The 13,706-nt window shown below is 48.4% G+C and overlaps 1 protein-coding gene across 3 annotated transcripts in view; it reads right to left on the bottom strand.

Annotated features, from left to right (window-relative positions):
* CHKA (choline kinase alpha) overlaps positions 1-13,706 on the bottom strand; it is a 58,785-nt gene that overhangs the window by 17,330 nt on the left and 27,749 nt on the right. The window contains exons 3-4 of one of the 3 annotated variants that reach the window (XM_088017844.1): positions 7,552-7,581; positions 6,465-6,518 (exon numbers count right to left, since the gene is read on the bottom strand). The exons of 1 other annotated variant lie outside the window; for it this stretch is intronic. In XM_088017844.1, coding sequence (XP_087873970.1) covers positions 6,465-6,518; positions 7,552-7,581 — 84 coding nt within the window. The remainder of the gene's footprint in view (positions 1-6,464; positions 6,519-7,551; positions 7,582-13,706) is intronic. One more of the 3 variants, XM_088017842.1, reaches the window with a different exon arrangement.

Genomic DNA, 13,706 nt, shown 5'->3' with positions numbered 1-13,706 from the left:
CCTCGAGGCCACTGTGTCTGAGGAGGGGCCGGCAAGTGTAGCTAGAAAATGCTTTCAGGTGATCCTTATTCACCCCTTGTTAAGAAATGCGCCCCGGGGACTATGATCCCGCAGAAACACTGCCCAAAGTGAAACAGCTCTTTAAAACTCAGGTTATAAAAACACACGCAGGGCGCCTAGGTGGCTCAGTCATTAGGCGTCTGCCTTCAGCTCGGGTTGTGATCTCAGGCTCCTGGGATAAAGCCCCGAATGGAGCTACCTGCTCAGCGGGGAGTCTGCTTCTCCCTCTCCCTCTGCTGCTCCCCCTGCTTGTGCTCCCCCCACTCTTTCTCTCAAATAAATAAAATCTAAAAACCAAACAAAAAAAAAACCACACACACAACAGGACCTACTCAGGCAATGAATGACAGGATGGTAAAGTTACAGAGAAGAAAACAGAGAAGTTCCTTTTCCAAAGGACATGGAACCACATCAGAGGAAAAAGTAATTTGGTCACTCTCACACTTGGGGGAGCAAACAGATTTGATAGCCGGTGACCTCCCACAATTATAGTCTAGCCACTGTCTTTTGTCACCTACAACTGTGGTCCTGACCACTTTGTGAGGCCTAATCTTATTTACTCACTTGCAGTTTTTTTTTTTAAGATTTTATTTATTTATTTGACAGAGACACAGCGAGAGAGGGAACACAAGCAGGGGGAGTGGGAGAGGGAGAAGCAGGCTTCCTGCTGAGCGGGGAGCCCGATGCAGGGCTCTGTCCCAGGACCCTGGGATCATGACCTGAGCCGAACGCAGACGCTTAACAACTGAGGCGCCCCTCATTTGCAGGTTTTTTTTTTTTTAAGATTTTATTTATTAATTTGACAGTGAGAGAGGGAACACAAGCAGGGGCAGAGGAAGAGGGAGAAGCAGGCTTCCCACTGAGCAGGGAGCCTGATGCGGGGCTTGATCCCAGGACCCTGAGATCATGACCTGAGCCGAAGGCAGATGCTTAACGACTGAGCCCCCCAGGCACCCCTCATTTGCAGTTTTGTATCTAGGACTGTTACGAGCTAAACTATGTCCTCCCCAAATTCGCGCATTGAAGCCCTAACCCCCAGTGCGATGGTGTCTGGACATGGGCCTTTAGGAGGCGGTTACGTATAGATGAGGTCACGCGTGCAGGGTGTCCATGTGATCAGCGTCCTTATATGAAGGGTCCCAGAGAGGCTGCTGTCCCTCCCTCCGTCCCTCCACCACGTGAGGACACAGGGAGAAGGCAGCACCTGCAGGCCAGGGACCCAACCGTGCCAGCACCCAGACCTCAGACCTCCAGCCTCCAGAAATAAATGTCTGGGCAGCCCCGGGGAGTCTGTTACAGCAGCCTGAGCAGACTAAGACACGGACAGTACAAACCTAGCACTGATCTGTCAGGTCCACAGAGCTGAGAGCAGGGTTTGAGAGGAGAACCCCCTGGAAGAGGTAAGTCACTACTGGCCCCACGTCCAGCACCCGAGATGCCCGAAGAAGAGCGTGCACAGGTCTGCAAGGCGTCTCTCAAACTCTCCACCTGGAACCCGCACGAAGCGAAATGCCGTGGCGAAGGCAGGCTGGGCACGGTGGGACCCCAGGGCTCCAGAGTGTGACAGCAGGCGGGTTGTGCAGCCCTTAGCCAGCTGTACACCCCCCGCCACCCACCCAGAATTTCAGAGTTCCGTCAGGATTTCTTCCGTCTAGGTATCCAGGTTTCATCAGAATTAAAATTTGTTTTTCGGTTTCCCTCTATGTCAAGTGCCTAAGCCCAAGGACATCAGGGTGAGCTCCATATAAAACGCCTATCTGTGCCTGGTCCTAAATAGGCCTTTGAGTTTGAAGCTGCGAACTTTATACAGAGGTGAAGCCCCACCACGTTCCTTCAGGAGGGCTTAGCCTGCTGTGCATCACGTGTACTCGGTACAAAGGCCGTGCACCGTTGCTGGGCTGGACACACTGCCCAGAGTCCTCCAGAGCCAAGTCAACCTGTCCCCGGGATGGTGGAGAGAAGGTGGACGGAGACTTAAGAGCTTTGCAATTCTCTCTGGCATTTCTCTGAACACTGTAAACAAGAAATCTCTTTGTTCACGTGTAATATTGCAGTTCAGCATTTATTCCCAGTAGGGAGAAAGGGGAGCTGCGTGTGGAGGAAAGAATTTGGAGGAAGGAAAGAAGGAAAACACTTAAGACAGGTTAAGAAGAAAAATGGAGAGGTTAAGAGGGATAGTACGTAATCTTAGAAGGAGTGCATCAACTACTGGAAGCCTTTTTGTAACCAGGTCTCCAAACACCTTCCTGCTTGCTATTTAAGGAAGCCAGCACAGTAGAGAACAGGACGGGACCCACATGACCCAGTCTTCTGCCCCCGCACGCCCGGGCGCAGCCACCGGCCACCCAACCACAGCTGGTCGCACTTTCTCGGGACAGAAGATCCTACCTCCACTTGAAACGATCTACTTTGGATTCAGGAACATTCATATATATTTAGCCCAAAAATATTTACTGGAGGTCCCCTCTGTGCCTGGCACTGTGTTAAGCCCCGGGCAAACAAGAACAAGACACGACCCAGGGACCCCCTTCCAGAGCGAGCGGCAGACAAGGATGTGCAAGGCCAGCGCAGCCTGCCGTAACTGCAGGGACAGGGCGGGGCAGGGTGGGTCGGGTGGCTGCTTCTAAGGAGATGGTGACACGGACACCTGAGGGGTGAGAAGCAAGCACATTCAGGGACCCGGGAGCCCCCCTCCCCCAGTGGAGCAGAGCAATCAGGGAAGGAGACAAAAGGAGCCCGGAGAAGCCGGGAGGTCGGCCAGCCCTGAAGTCCTCGGCACACGCACAGCGTCTGAGGCCGCCGCGCGGCCGCCGAGGAGGAACCCGCACAGAGCCTGAGCGCTCCCAGCGACCGTCCCCGCAGGAAGGAGCCCGTTTTACCCAGCAAGCTGCCCAACACACCCAACCCCTACAACAAACTTCCATGCTCACCACTGTGCAAGACTTTCTAGTATTTTCTAGCCTATTTCATTTTAAAAAAGCAGCAAAAACGCTGACATTTCACGTGCCCTTCGAGGTTTTACAACCCACCACGTGAAGCCCTGATTCAGAGGGGGGCAGGAGGGCGGCCGTGCCGGCTGCCGGGGGAAACATGGGAGAACGGCAAGGGGGCCGCTGGGTCCAACAGTGGGGGAGTCCTCGGTGTGACCAGATGGGGCAGGGGACAGGCAGGAGGTGGGGGGACAGCGAATGGAAGAGGGGGGGGACTGCCGGGGAGGCAGAGGTGTGCGGACTGACAATTCACTTTACCTACACAGTTGTATTTCTTTATAAAAATTAAAATCCTGTAATAAGAATATCGAGATTATGAACTTTTGGAGAAGACAGAATAACATTTCTGTGATATTCTTGCCAAAAATATATACCCTCATTCCAGTCACAAGAAAAGGTGAGACGAACCTACACTGAGGGAACATTCTCTGAAATAACTGATCCATGTGCTTAACAAGCCTCGGGACGGGAAGTAACACGGAGGCAGGTGGAGCAGACGAGGGACGACAGGCAGCATACGCCGCGTGGGGCCCCAGCTACACCCTGGAGCAGGACAAGAGAGCGTCCGTGGAAAAACCTGGGAAAGTCAAGTAAGGCCTGTAGCTTAGCTGCTATTATCAGGCTGGCGTCGGTCGGGGCTGTGCAAGGTGTTAGTGACAGGGGAACTGGGAAAGGGGTGTAGGGGAGTTCCCCGTCCTAGTTCGGCTAACTTCCTGCATGTCTACACTTCTTCCGAAATAAAAAGTTAAAAAATAAATGTATACAAGAAAGACTGAAATCAAGCAATATAACACAATCAATGACTGATTCTGTGCAGTGGCGGAAGGGTGTTTATTATGTTATTCTGTGCTGTCCCAAACACTCAACACTTTTTTCCAAGAAAAAAAGAAATCCTGCTACAGAGAGGGAGCAGATATGGGCAAGGCCGGCAAGCTCTGTCCCCTGTGAGGGACAGCAGCAACACGCCCGTGGACAGGGGGAGAGGAGAGCTGGAGTCGGGAGCACAAGGGAAGGACCGGCCTGTGGAAAGGCTCCTGGGCTGGAAGTGGGAAGATGAGGGCCGAGGTCATAGCAGCCGGGCAGGGAGGGGCCCGGTCAGGAAGGCGAGCCTCCCAGACAGGCCGGTGGTCCTCCCGACCGTGGGGTTTCCCTCTAACGATGCCCAGCTGCTCGGGTGCGGGCCCAGACAGGGCAAGGTGACCAGGTCCAAAGACCAAGCCGGACACGGACACCTTCACCGAACCAGGGTAGCTCTCAGGAGGGTTTTCAACAGAGGAGAAATGGTTTGGAAGCAGGAACGAGGAAAAACCAAGAAGACATCCCTTCCTCCCCCCCCTCCCCCCGTCAAGTACCAGGATGTGATGGGAAAACATCCTCCCTCAGGGAGCTGCAGGGGAGCGGTCTCTGAGACAGTGAGGCTGTACAGAGGCCAGTTAGCACAGGAAACATTCAGAAGAGAGGGGACAAAGACTGCAGACAAAGGCCAGCCATCCAAAGGGCTCAAAGAACATCGTGGACTGAGGAGAGGAAGGGACAAGGAGTGTGTGCACCAGCAGGCAAGGGGCAGACTGTTCCAGAGCTGCGCACGAGTTCCGGCTGCAGCCAGCATTCGACAATTCTATCAGCACCCCACTGGATAGCGGGCTTGACAGCCACGGCGAGACAGCAAGAGGCGGTGAGGTCCTGCCCTGAGCACAGACCCTCTCAGGAACAGGAGGCAGACACGAATCGCATCATGCTGAAAACTTATAGCCAGAGGAAGTACAGAGGAGAGGCAGATGGTGCTCGGGGTGAGGGCATGAAACAGACACACACCTAGTCTAGAGGGCAGAAGGGCTCCGTGGGGAAGCAACCCTTGAGTGAGGTACTAATTACAAGCAGAAGCGGGGATGGGAAAGTTGGGAGCATCCCAACTGGAAGGAACAGCATCTGCGAAGAAAACCACACAGTTTAGGACAACGTGGCTGGAGAGCTAGAATGGGGAAGGACACCAAAGAGAGTGGAAAGCTCAGCAGGGTCAGACCAGGGGAAGCTGGCCTGGGGCACAGGGAGTGCTGGCGGATGTCAGGCCACAGGCTGACCTGATCAGAGGAGCAATTGGTGCAGGAGTGGAGGAGACGGGGGCAGCCTGGACTAGGGAGGTGGGTGGTACTGAAGGAGGCGAGCATACAGACCCAGGGTAGAGTCCACAGGGAAACAATGGACTCATGGTTCAGATATGGGGTGACGGAGAGGAGGGTGTTGGAGGGCCTCCTGGCTTTCCATCTGCAGAGAAAGGAGACACTGAGGTTCCTCGGAGGGGGTGGGGCAGAGACCATGTGTTCAGCCTTGGACCTGGCGAGACGGCCCAGGGGAGGTGGGGGGGCGGATGGCGCTGAGGGGCAGCATGGGCAGAGGGCCTCGGGCAAGTTGTGGAGCACTTCAGACAACAGGTCAGGCCCAGAAAGAAGCCGAGGAGGGGAAGAGAACATTCCAGAAAGGGCAGGGAGAAGCCAAGTTAACTAGAACTGAGAACGCGCTGTGGGTCTGGCATCGTGGAGGCCCCCGTGGCCCAGCCTTGTCGACCACCAGGACACACACAGGCCTATACACCAAGGACCCAGGCTGGCGGAAAGCATGTCCATCGCTTCCCACCCGGTGGCGTCCGTCAGTGTCACCCAGAGCACACGTTCTAGATCCACCAGACCGGGGTCTCCAGAGCAGGGTGTACCCGGAACAATCCACCAACATGTGAGGGGGAAACATTAGTACTTTTATTCCTTTACGATCTCACCTCTTTTTAATTCCTATTTCTTGGTGATTTTAACAGTCTACAGCGAGTAAAACCAGTGTACCTATGTCTGTGTTGGGGGGTGGGGTGCATACCCTGGGCCAGTGTGCTCGAAGGTGGTTTAGCCCTGGCATGTGGACATCACTGCGCTAGACTCCCACTCTGAGCCTCAAAGAGGGACCAGGTCGACACATCAGTGCTCTTGACCTCAAGCTCTTCTAAGCATAAGCATTTCAGAGAGGGGCCCTTCTGACCAGGGGACCGCAGGTGGGAAAAGGCACTCCTGCTCACCCGGGCAGTGCTGGCTTCGGTGTCATGCAGACAGAGGGAGGGGGTCAGAGGCACAGCACCCGAGCCAGGTTGCCTCCACGTCCTGTCCTGTCACGCACAAGCGCTCCCTAAACTGCCTTCTCTCGGCACCCCAAATGCTGTTTAGATTGCCATAAGGACACCACACGTCCGCTGCCTACATTCAGCAGGAACTAAAAATAGCTGGGCACACTCGTTCTTAGGGAGGAGGCTCCCCATGGGGAAAGAGCCCATCCTCTGAGAATCGGTCTGGCCCCTCTGGGGGCAGCGAGTGAATTGGCACCACGAACACCGCTACAACCTCAGACAGATGCAGAACGGACTTAATTACTTACTTGAAATTCATTTTCTTTCTGAGCTTGTTCGGATCCCTCTTTATTACAGGACCTCTACGAATGAGAAAAAGCAAACACTTCTGGTAAGATGGGGAACACCAAACACACACTAACTTTGCAACCACCACAACAGTCAAGGTTTACAAAACATCACAGATCTTTAATGAGTGCTCCTCAACCCACGGAAGTCACCAGCGGCAGAGTAAAATGCACCACCAGTGTCCAGCACTAGGACCAACACCCGAGGAATCGCTTCATTTCTTTACAAGAAAAGGAATGTGCTGTTGACCCCAAACAGCCAGGTACCTTTTCACAATTTCATTGTCAGAGGAAAGTCAATAGGGGGCGCTCTTCCAATCAGGCCTTCCCAAGACAAAGGGTCAAGTGGTCTCCCCAATTTAGCTAGGTGGTTCCTTCAAGTCAACACTATCCTGAGGAAGCTTCCTTCCTGCAAGAACCGGGAGTGTACACACACCCGTGGCAAGTCGCCATGGTCAGCACAGAACGGGGACAGAGAAGAAAGCCCTGTGCAGGCAGGAGCCTTGGCACAGAACCCGTGCGACGAGCCTGCCAACTTGCCACTTTCACAGACTAGCCCTGCTTGCTCAGCCTGTCACTGGCTCAATCTGAATTCTTCCTCCACCAAAAAGAGGGTCATGTGAATTTAATAAAGTCCTTACACTTACTTCATATGTTAATATATTAAGGATATTTGTATAGCACTTTCCTCAATGAAACTGCAAATTGTCGGAAACCAGGGATCTAGCAATAACAACTAGATCCTTAACTACCATAAGCAACTCTCTGGCTACATTCTTTCTTCATGTCACAGATCGTATCTTTTAAAAGCCACCCCCCACCCCAAGTGCTTTAAAAATCTTCATACTATCTTTAATAAGGGGATGGAGAAAAGCAAGTCAGAAACTTTTAAGCATCATGTCAAAATTTTACACTCAAATATTGCCTCTAGAAATGTTGTTATAATTAAACTAGGCTGGCTTAAGCCAGACACAGAAGGAAGCCCATAAAGGGAACTTTTAAGAAATGTTAGGGTAAAAGATTCTTGAACATCCCATGAAAAACATACCTTTCCATTCCACTGCTTTATCAAAAATACCTGTACCAAGGGTGGAAAGTGTGGACAGGGAAAAAAAATATGCCACGTTAAGCAACACCAGCTACGCTAGCGCCATTCCAAGACCCCAGCGCGTTGGGGCGGCGCGCCCATCCCTCCCGCACGGACACACCCCGCAGGCGCTCTCCGGCGCGCTCCGCACAACAGGGCCTGTGCTAGCTTCCTCAGCATAAAGGCAAACAAACATCCATGTTCATGAAGCTATCTGCAAAAGACTTGCACTTACACATATTCAGTAACATCTTTAACATCCCGTGAAGTTCGTTTGGTACAAGGTACAGAAAGTACAAATGGGGGGATACATACTTTCACTTGGGTAACCTGCGATTCTCTGATGGAAAGATGTTACAGGTTAAATCCCGTTACAATGAAAGCTACAAAAATGAAAACACCCCAGAAATACTTGTAGACTTTTGCTGACGGCTTGGGTGTGTGATGTGGTAACCTCTTGGGAGGAGCAACTGGGTACCACAAATGCTTCGCTCCTTCCCTAACTCCGAACCACCCCTCTGGCTGCGCTGCGACCTCAGACACAGTCTTCCCTTGTCCCCTCTCTCCCCAGTGGCCTACCAGCTCCTCACGAATTGGCCCTCCATCTTTCATTTATGGTTAGTCTTCGCCCAAAGCACCAAGCAATCCCGCTGCCCACTACACTGTCAGCACGACTAAAGGCCCAGCCACGCCGTGAAGCTCAAGGCACAGCCTCCGCCACAGAGCCAGCCAGCTTCGGGCAAACTTGCATCCACGGTCCGAGTCATGGGCAACCTGGCTATGGTGTTCATTTGGATGCTGAATGGGGCCAAAATGCCCCCAAAATGTTAAATCCTGCACTTGTTCTCCCTCAGGAAAGGAAAGAACAAAAAAAGTTCTATAATATGATATATATGGAATTTGGATATCCTATTGAAGTTTGTTGTAACGGGATTTGACCTGTACAAAATTCTAAATGACTATGGTTATTCCTATGCTGTTGTTATTCGAACTGTATCTTCTTAGGGAGATACAGTAAATGGGTTATTCAGCCAACAGAAGTCCCTTTCCTTTGTCCAATGGTGCTCTCGGAAAGCAAGTCACTTCATCCAAAGTTACAAACTGCCTTGGTTTCCAAGGCCATTCCTTTGTAATACTCACACCAGTGGAAATAAATTCTGTTAAGAATTTCCCAATCCCTGCCCACTCCATCCCACCCCCAAATGAATGCATTACTTATACCATAAGAGCACCATGATGAAGGCAAGATGGACTTCTGCCATATTCAACCCTCTGTTCTGTTTCCTCAGTACAGAATGTTCAGGTTCCCTCAATCCTGTAAACAAGAAGAGTAAGACCAAGAAATCTCAAACCAATTAGACATTCACGAAAAGTGAGAGAAGAGGCCTCATCCTGATAAGCCAACGAGAGACAGACTCACATTGCCAAAAAGGAGGTCAGAGAACTTTTTTGTGAAGAAAGATGGGGAGTAAAATGTATCTTGGAATCTGTGAGATTTTACTTCAGAGGCACAAGTTTATTTGAAGCAGATATTAATATATATTGTATAAACATTCAACAGGACTCCAAATTTTTTGCAACTTTTCATGTTAATAAAGACAAGTTGTCATATATAAAGTAGAACTAAATTTTTTTACATTAGGAATTTGAATACTGGTTAATATCTTGTAATTACTAAAACCTTTTGAAGTAAACATTAACATGGTCATTTTTTTTTTAAATCATCTTATATAGATACAGATGGAAACGCTTATGTGATGTCTGGAATATGCTTCAGAATAACTCCAGAGAATGAACAAGGGCGAGGCTGAGAGACTGGTCAGAGGGAAAGACGGATATTGGGGTACCTGGGGCTCATTACACTCTTCTGCTCCACTGTTGTATGTAAATTCCCCATAATAAAAGTCTTTTTTAAGAATAAACACAGACGGGGCGCCTGGGTGGCTCAGTCAGTTGAGCGTCTTGACTTCAAGCTCAGGTCATGATCCCGGGGTCCTGGGATCGAGCCCCGCGTCGGGCTCCCTGCTCAGGGGGAAGCCTGCTTCTCCCTCTGCTTCTGCCACTTCCCCTGCTTGTGTTCTCTCTCTCACTTACCCTCTCTCAAATAAATAAATAAAATCTTAAAAAATAAAAATAAAAAATAAAGACTATGGGAAAAAAGTACCCTTCATGTTCTAGGTTATTAGTTTTTAAAATGTTTTATTTCATGCTCTGAAAAAAAAATGAAAATCAATAAATAATAAGACAACTTTAGGGGCTAAAATGAGAAAATATCACTTGATTGAATTTTGTCTTATATAATTTTAGGATTCAAAAATGTTCTATTTAAAGTTACCCAATATTCGGGGTGCCTGGGTGGCTCAGTCGTTAAGCGACTGCCTTCGGCTCAGGTCATGATCCCAGGGTCCTGGGATCGAGCCCCGCATTGGGCTCCCTGCTCAGCGGGAAGCCTGCTTCTCCCTCTCCCACTCCCCTTGTGTTCCCTCTCTCGCTGTCAAATAAATAAATAAAATCTTTAAAAAAAAATAAAGTTACCCAATATTCCAAAACATAACAGATTTATTTCTTCTAATTTGTCTAAGCTATTGGGCAGAATAAACTCTTATCATCTGGCCAGTTCTCAATGACAGATTTCTCTAATGACGAGGGAGCTAGTTTTACAACTGAACTACTTTAATAAAGCCACATTTGTGCGCTGAAACAAAGCACACCTCGCTTTCCCTGCAGTCTGTGTATGTGTGGCTGTGCATATAAATAAATCAGTGAAAGTGGCATGAAGTGGCATCCAGCTATTTAATGTCATTTGTAACACTGAAACATTTTCCTAAAAGTATCTTTAAAAGCCCACCACTGCATGAGCTAGCTGCTGGTGGGACAGGCTGGGAAAAGTGTCGAATCAGCTACAAACAATGACATGTCATCAACAGTATAATACATTGGAAATGCTGTTTAAGAAATCGAACCATCGTCAATTACAGATACTGTTATAAGGAGGACGTAGTCACTATGCTAAATGTAATGGTGGCCACAGAAATAAAAAGATACAAAAAAGAGTGATAGAAACATGGAAGACAGCTCTTCCCATTAGCCCTTCCTTCTCCACCAAAAACAGAAGCACAAAAAACTACACAGAGCACTCAGCTGGCTTATTTATCTATTTTAAGTAGACTGCATGCCCAACTCGGGGCTTTAACTCACGGCTCTGAGATCAAAAGTTGTGAGCTCTACTGACTGAACCAGCCAGGTGGCCCTCACCTGTCTCTTTTAAAGTTTCTGCACAAAAGAGCAAGTTGGTCGTGGCCTTTTAAAAACACTCTGGGACCCATAAATGAGATATTAAGAAAGAACAATCCAAATGTTAGCCAGACTCAACTTCTAGGACATCTAACAATCTGGTCTAGGAAAATCTGGGATTATCCTCGTGAGCTGAGTCCCAGACTGTCAGTTTATTTACCCCCAAAATAGGAGATGTTGCACTATTTGGAATGTTCAGTCACTGTGATGGTTGTCTGGTCCTGGAGTGGCATGGGCTCTTTACTGTGCGGCCTGTGGCTCTGAGGATCCACCCTAAGATCTGACCACACTTGACTCTCTAGGGGTCGACACGGGGGCAGCACCTACTGCCCTGTTCCTGGCAGGGCTCTGTGCCATGCCTCAGGTGAGCCGGGACAGGGACAGGAGGGACAGTGTGGGAATGCTGGCTCCAGAGAGTACACAGTAGTCACGTGGCTCCTTCCATACTCTTCTGCAGTATGTTTTCTTCTCAATGTTACCATGGACCCTAACCTTCCTTCTCCCTGATTTCTATGAAAACATTCTGTATTTATTGCTTTTTTCGGTCTCTTACAGCATTTTCTGAAAAAATATTTTACAGAACACGTTAAAATGTAAGATCACAATGTAATGATTTAAAGTATAGCTAGGGGCACTGAGCTGGCTCAGTCGGTGAAGCGTGCAACCGATCTCAGGGTCTCGAGTTCGAGCTCCACGTTGGATGTAGCGATTACTTAAAAATAAAATCTTTTAAAAAAAAAGTAAAGTATAGCTTATGTGATTCTCTAATGAGCACATATGACTTAAAAGAACTTAAACAGACCAACGATTTTTAACATTTAATGGTCTTCTCTAGAGCATCTTCATTTACCTCGAAGAAAATTCTAAAACAATTTGATCCTCTGAACTCTGCTGACTTGCTTCATTAACAGAAGACGAGAAGTTTTAAGAGGCTCTAGGGAGACATAAACCAGAAGAAAGGCTCCTTCCAGGACCTTCTCAAAATTTATGTCTAATCCTTGCTGCCCCAAGGCCCCCAAGGCTTCAAGTACATTAGTCATAAGCACCCCGAGGGCTGACCTGCAAGCAACATGTTCCTAGGAAGAGTGGCCTGGCTTCTCTAGCCTGTGTGTGCCTCCACGCTGGACCAGCACTGCTGGCCCCCGGGGTCCGGGGAGGATACCAACTGATAAGCACTAAGAAGAGAGTTTGTTTCTAACTCTGACCAAAATATCAATACACTATGGTATTTCCTTAAAGCTGAAAGTAGTATGAAGGAAGAAGCAGCTAAATACCTCAAGCGAATTTTGAGGCCCATAAATTTCTAAAATTACCAAATCATTTTCTACTGAGGAAACAGAAGAAAGGGATTGGATTTGCCTTGGACCAAAAAGAAAAATAAATCAAAACAAAAACCAAAGGAAACCCCAAAACCAAGAAGTGACATATTCGTTACATATCATTCTGAAATCTTAATCGCTGTACTCTTGGGAGCACAGCACAAACTGTAGCTAGTGCTACTTAACAAAAGCATTACAGTTATCTTTTTAAAAAGCATTTCTTGAAACCAAGGACTAAAAGAAAGAAATTAAAGCTGTAGAGAATGCTCCAACTTCAGAGGACTCATACTATACCGTGAATCGTGTCTGTCACCTGGAAACCAGAGTGCTCCAGGCACGATCGCATGGACAGCCTGCGGCAGAGAACACATGCACAGACAGCTAAAGTAGTACATTCCCCCCAAGCGCCCTTCACGCCACCCGACACAAAGACATTCCTTCCCCGTTCGGGTGGGCTGCACTCACACCATCGTTCCAGGGACCCGAAATCGGTACTGGCTTCATGCTATAAATCCCAAACATTTAAGACCAGCAAGACAAAGACACTTTGCATATGTCAAAATTAGACACAGTAGTCTGCCATTTATTTAGTTATGAAAAGAAGGCACCAAAGCAGGTATGGAAGGACCGCAGATAGTGATTTGGCGACTATCTCTCAAGTATTAACTGAGGAAATACTAGGTTAGACCAAATGGGAACACATAATACTAGAACGATGTGTTACTTCTGGAAGGGAAGTTAGACTACCCTAGGAAGAGATAAAATTACACCACACTCAAAGTCCAAGGGGATTTTTTTTTTAAAACGCAGAGTAAACAAAACAACTTAAACTCATGATGATCCTAACATGATGAGAAATAATGCACAGAGTTCACAGTACTCAGTTACCAGGGACATGTGCTCTCCCCAGGCTCTTGGGACAAAGCAGGGCTCTTCGTGAGGGAGCATGAATCAGACGGTCTCTGCAATGTTTGTAAGCAGTCAATTTCTCAGCCGCTGATAGTTCAGTATGAGCTACCTATGGGCTGTTCCCATATTGTCTGGTTCCCATATGTTAGAGTGGTTTAATTTCTATTTAACCTGGGATTAAGGGAAAACAGGGAAGATGACATTTTGCTTTCCGGATTTAAAACAGACCATGTCCCAGATTGCACTCTTTTCAGTCATGGATACATATCTGCGTTGTGCTTTGATGCCTTTAATTTTATTATGGTTAGTACTCAAACAAGCACTAATATTAGCCTTCTAGTGCTCAAAGAACAGACAAAAACATTTTCCCAGACAACACTGGAGAGATCTTTGATGTGTTTTATAGACATTCATGCCTGTGAGACCGTTCAAAACGGTGAGGCCAAATCTCTCCATTCATGCACAGAAGGAACTGGCTCAACACAGAGTCACTGTTCTGACAGAGGAAGGGACAAAGCAATCCTCTGAGACTTGCGCCAACTGGCACAGGTTACATTGAATGAATACGTACTGACATTTGTGTCTTCCACAATT

Source organism: Eumetopias jubatus, unplaced genomic scaffold (genome assembly GCF_037043125.1).
Source record: "Eumetopias jubatus isolate StellerSeaLion01/CBP00866 unplaced genomic scaffold, mEumJub1_p1.0 scaffold_13, whole genome shotgun sequence".
Taxonomy (NCBI): Eukaryota; Metazoa; Chordata; class Mammalia; order Carnivora; family Otariidae; genus Eumetopias; species Eumetopias jubatus.
The sequence above is the reverse complement of the archived record's forward strand: the minus strand, read 5'-3'. Positions and strand labels throughout refer to the sequence as shown.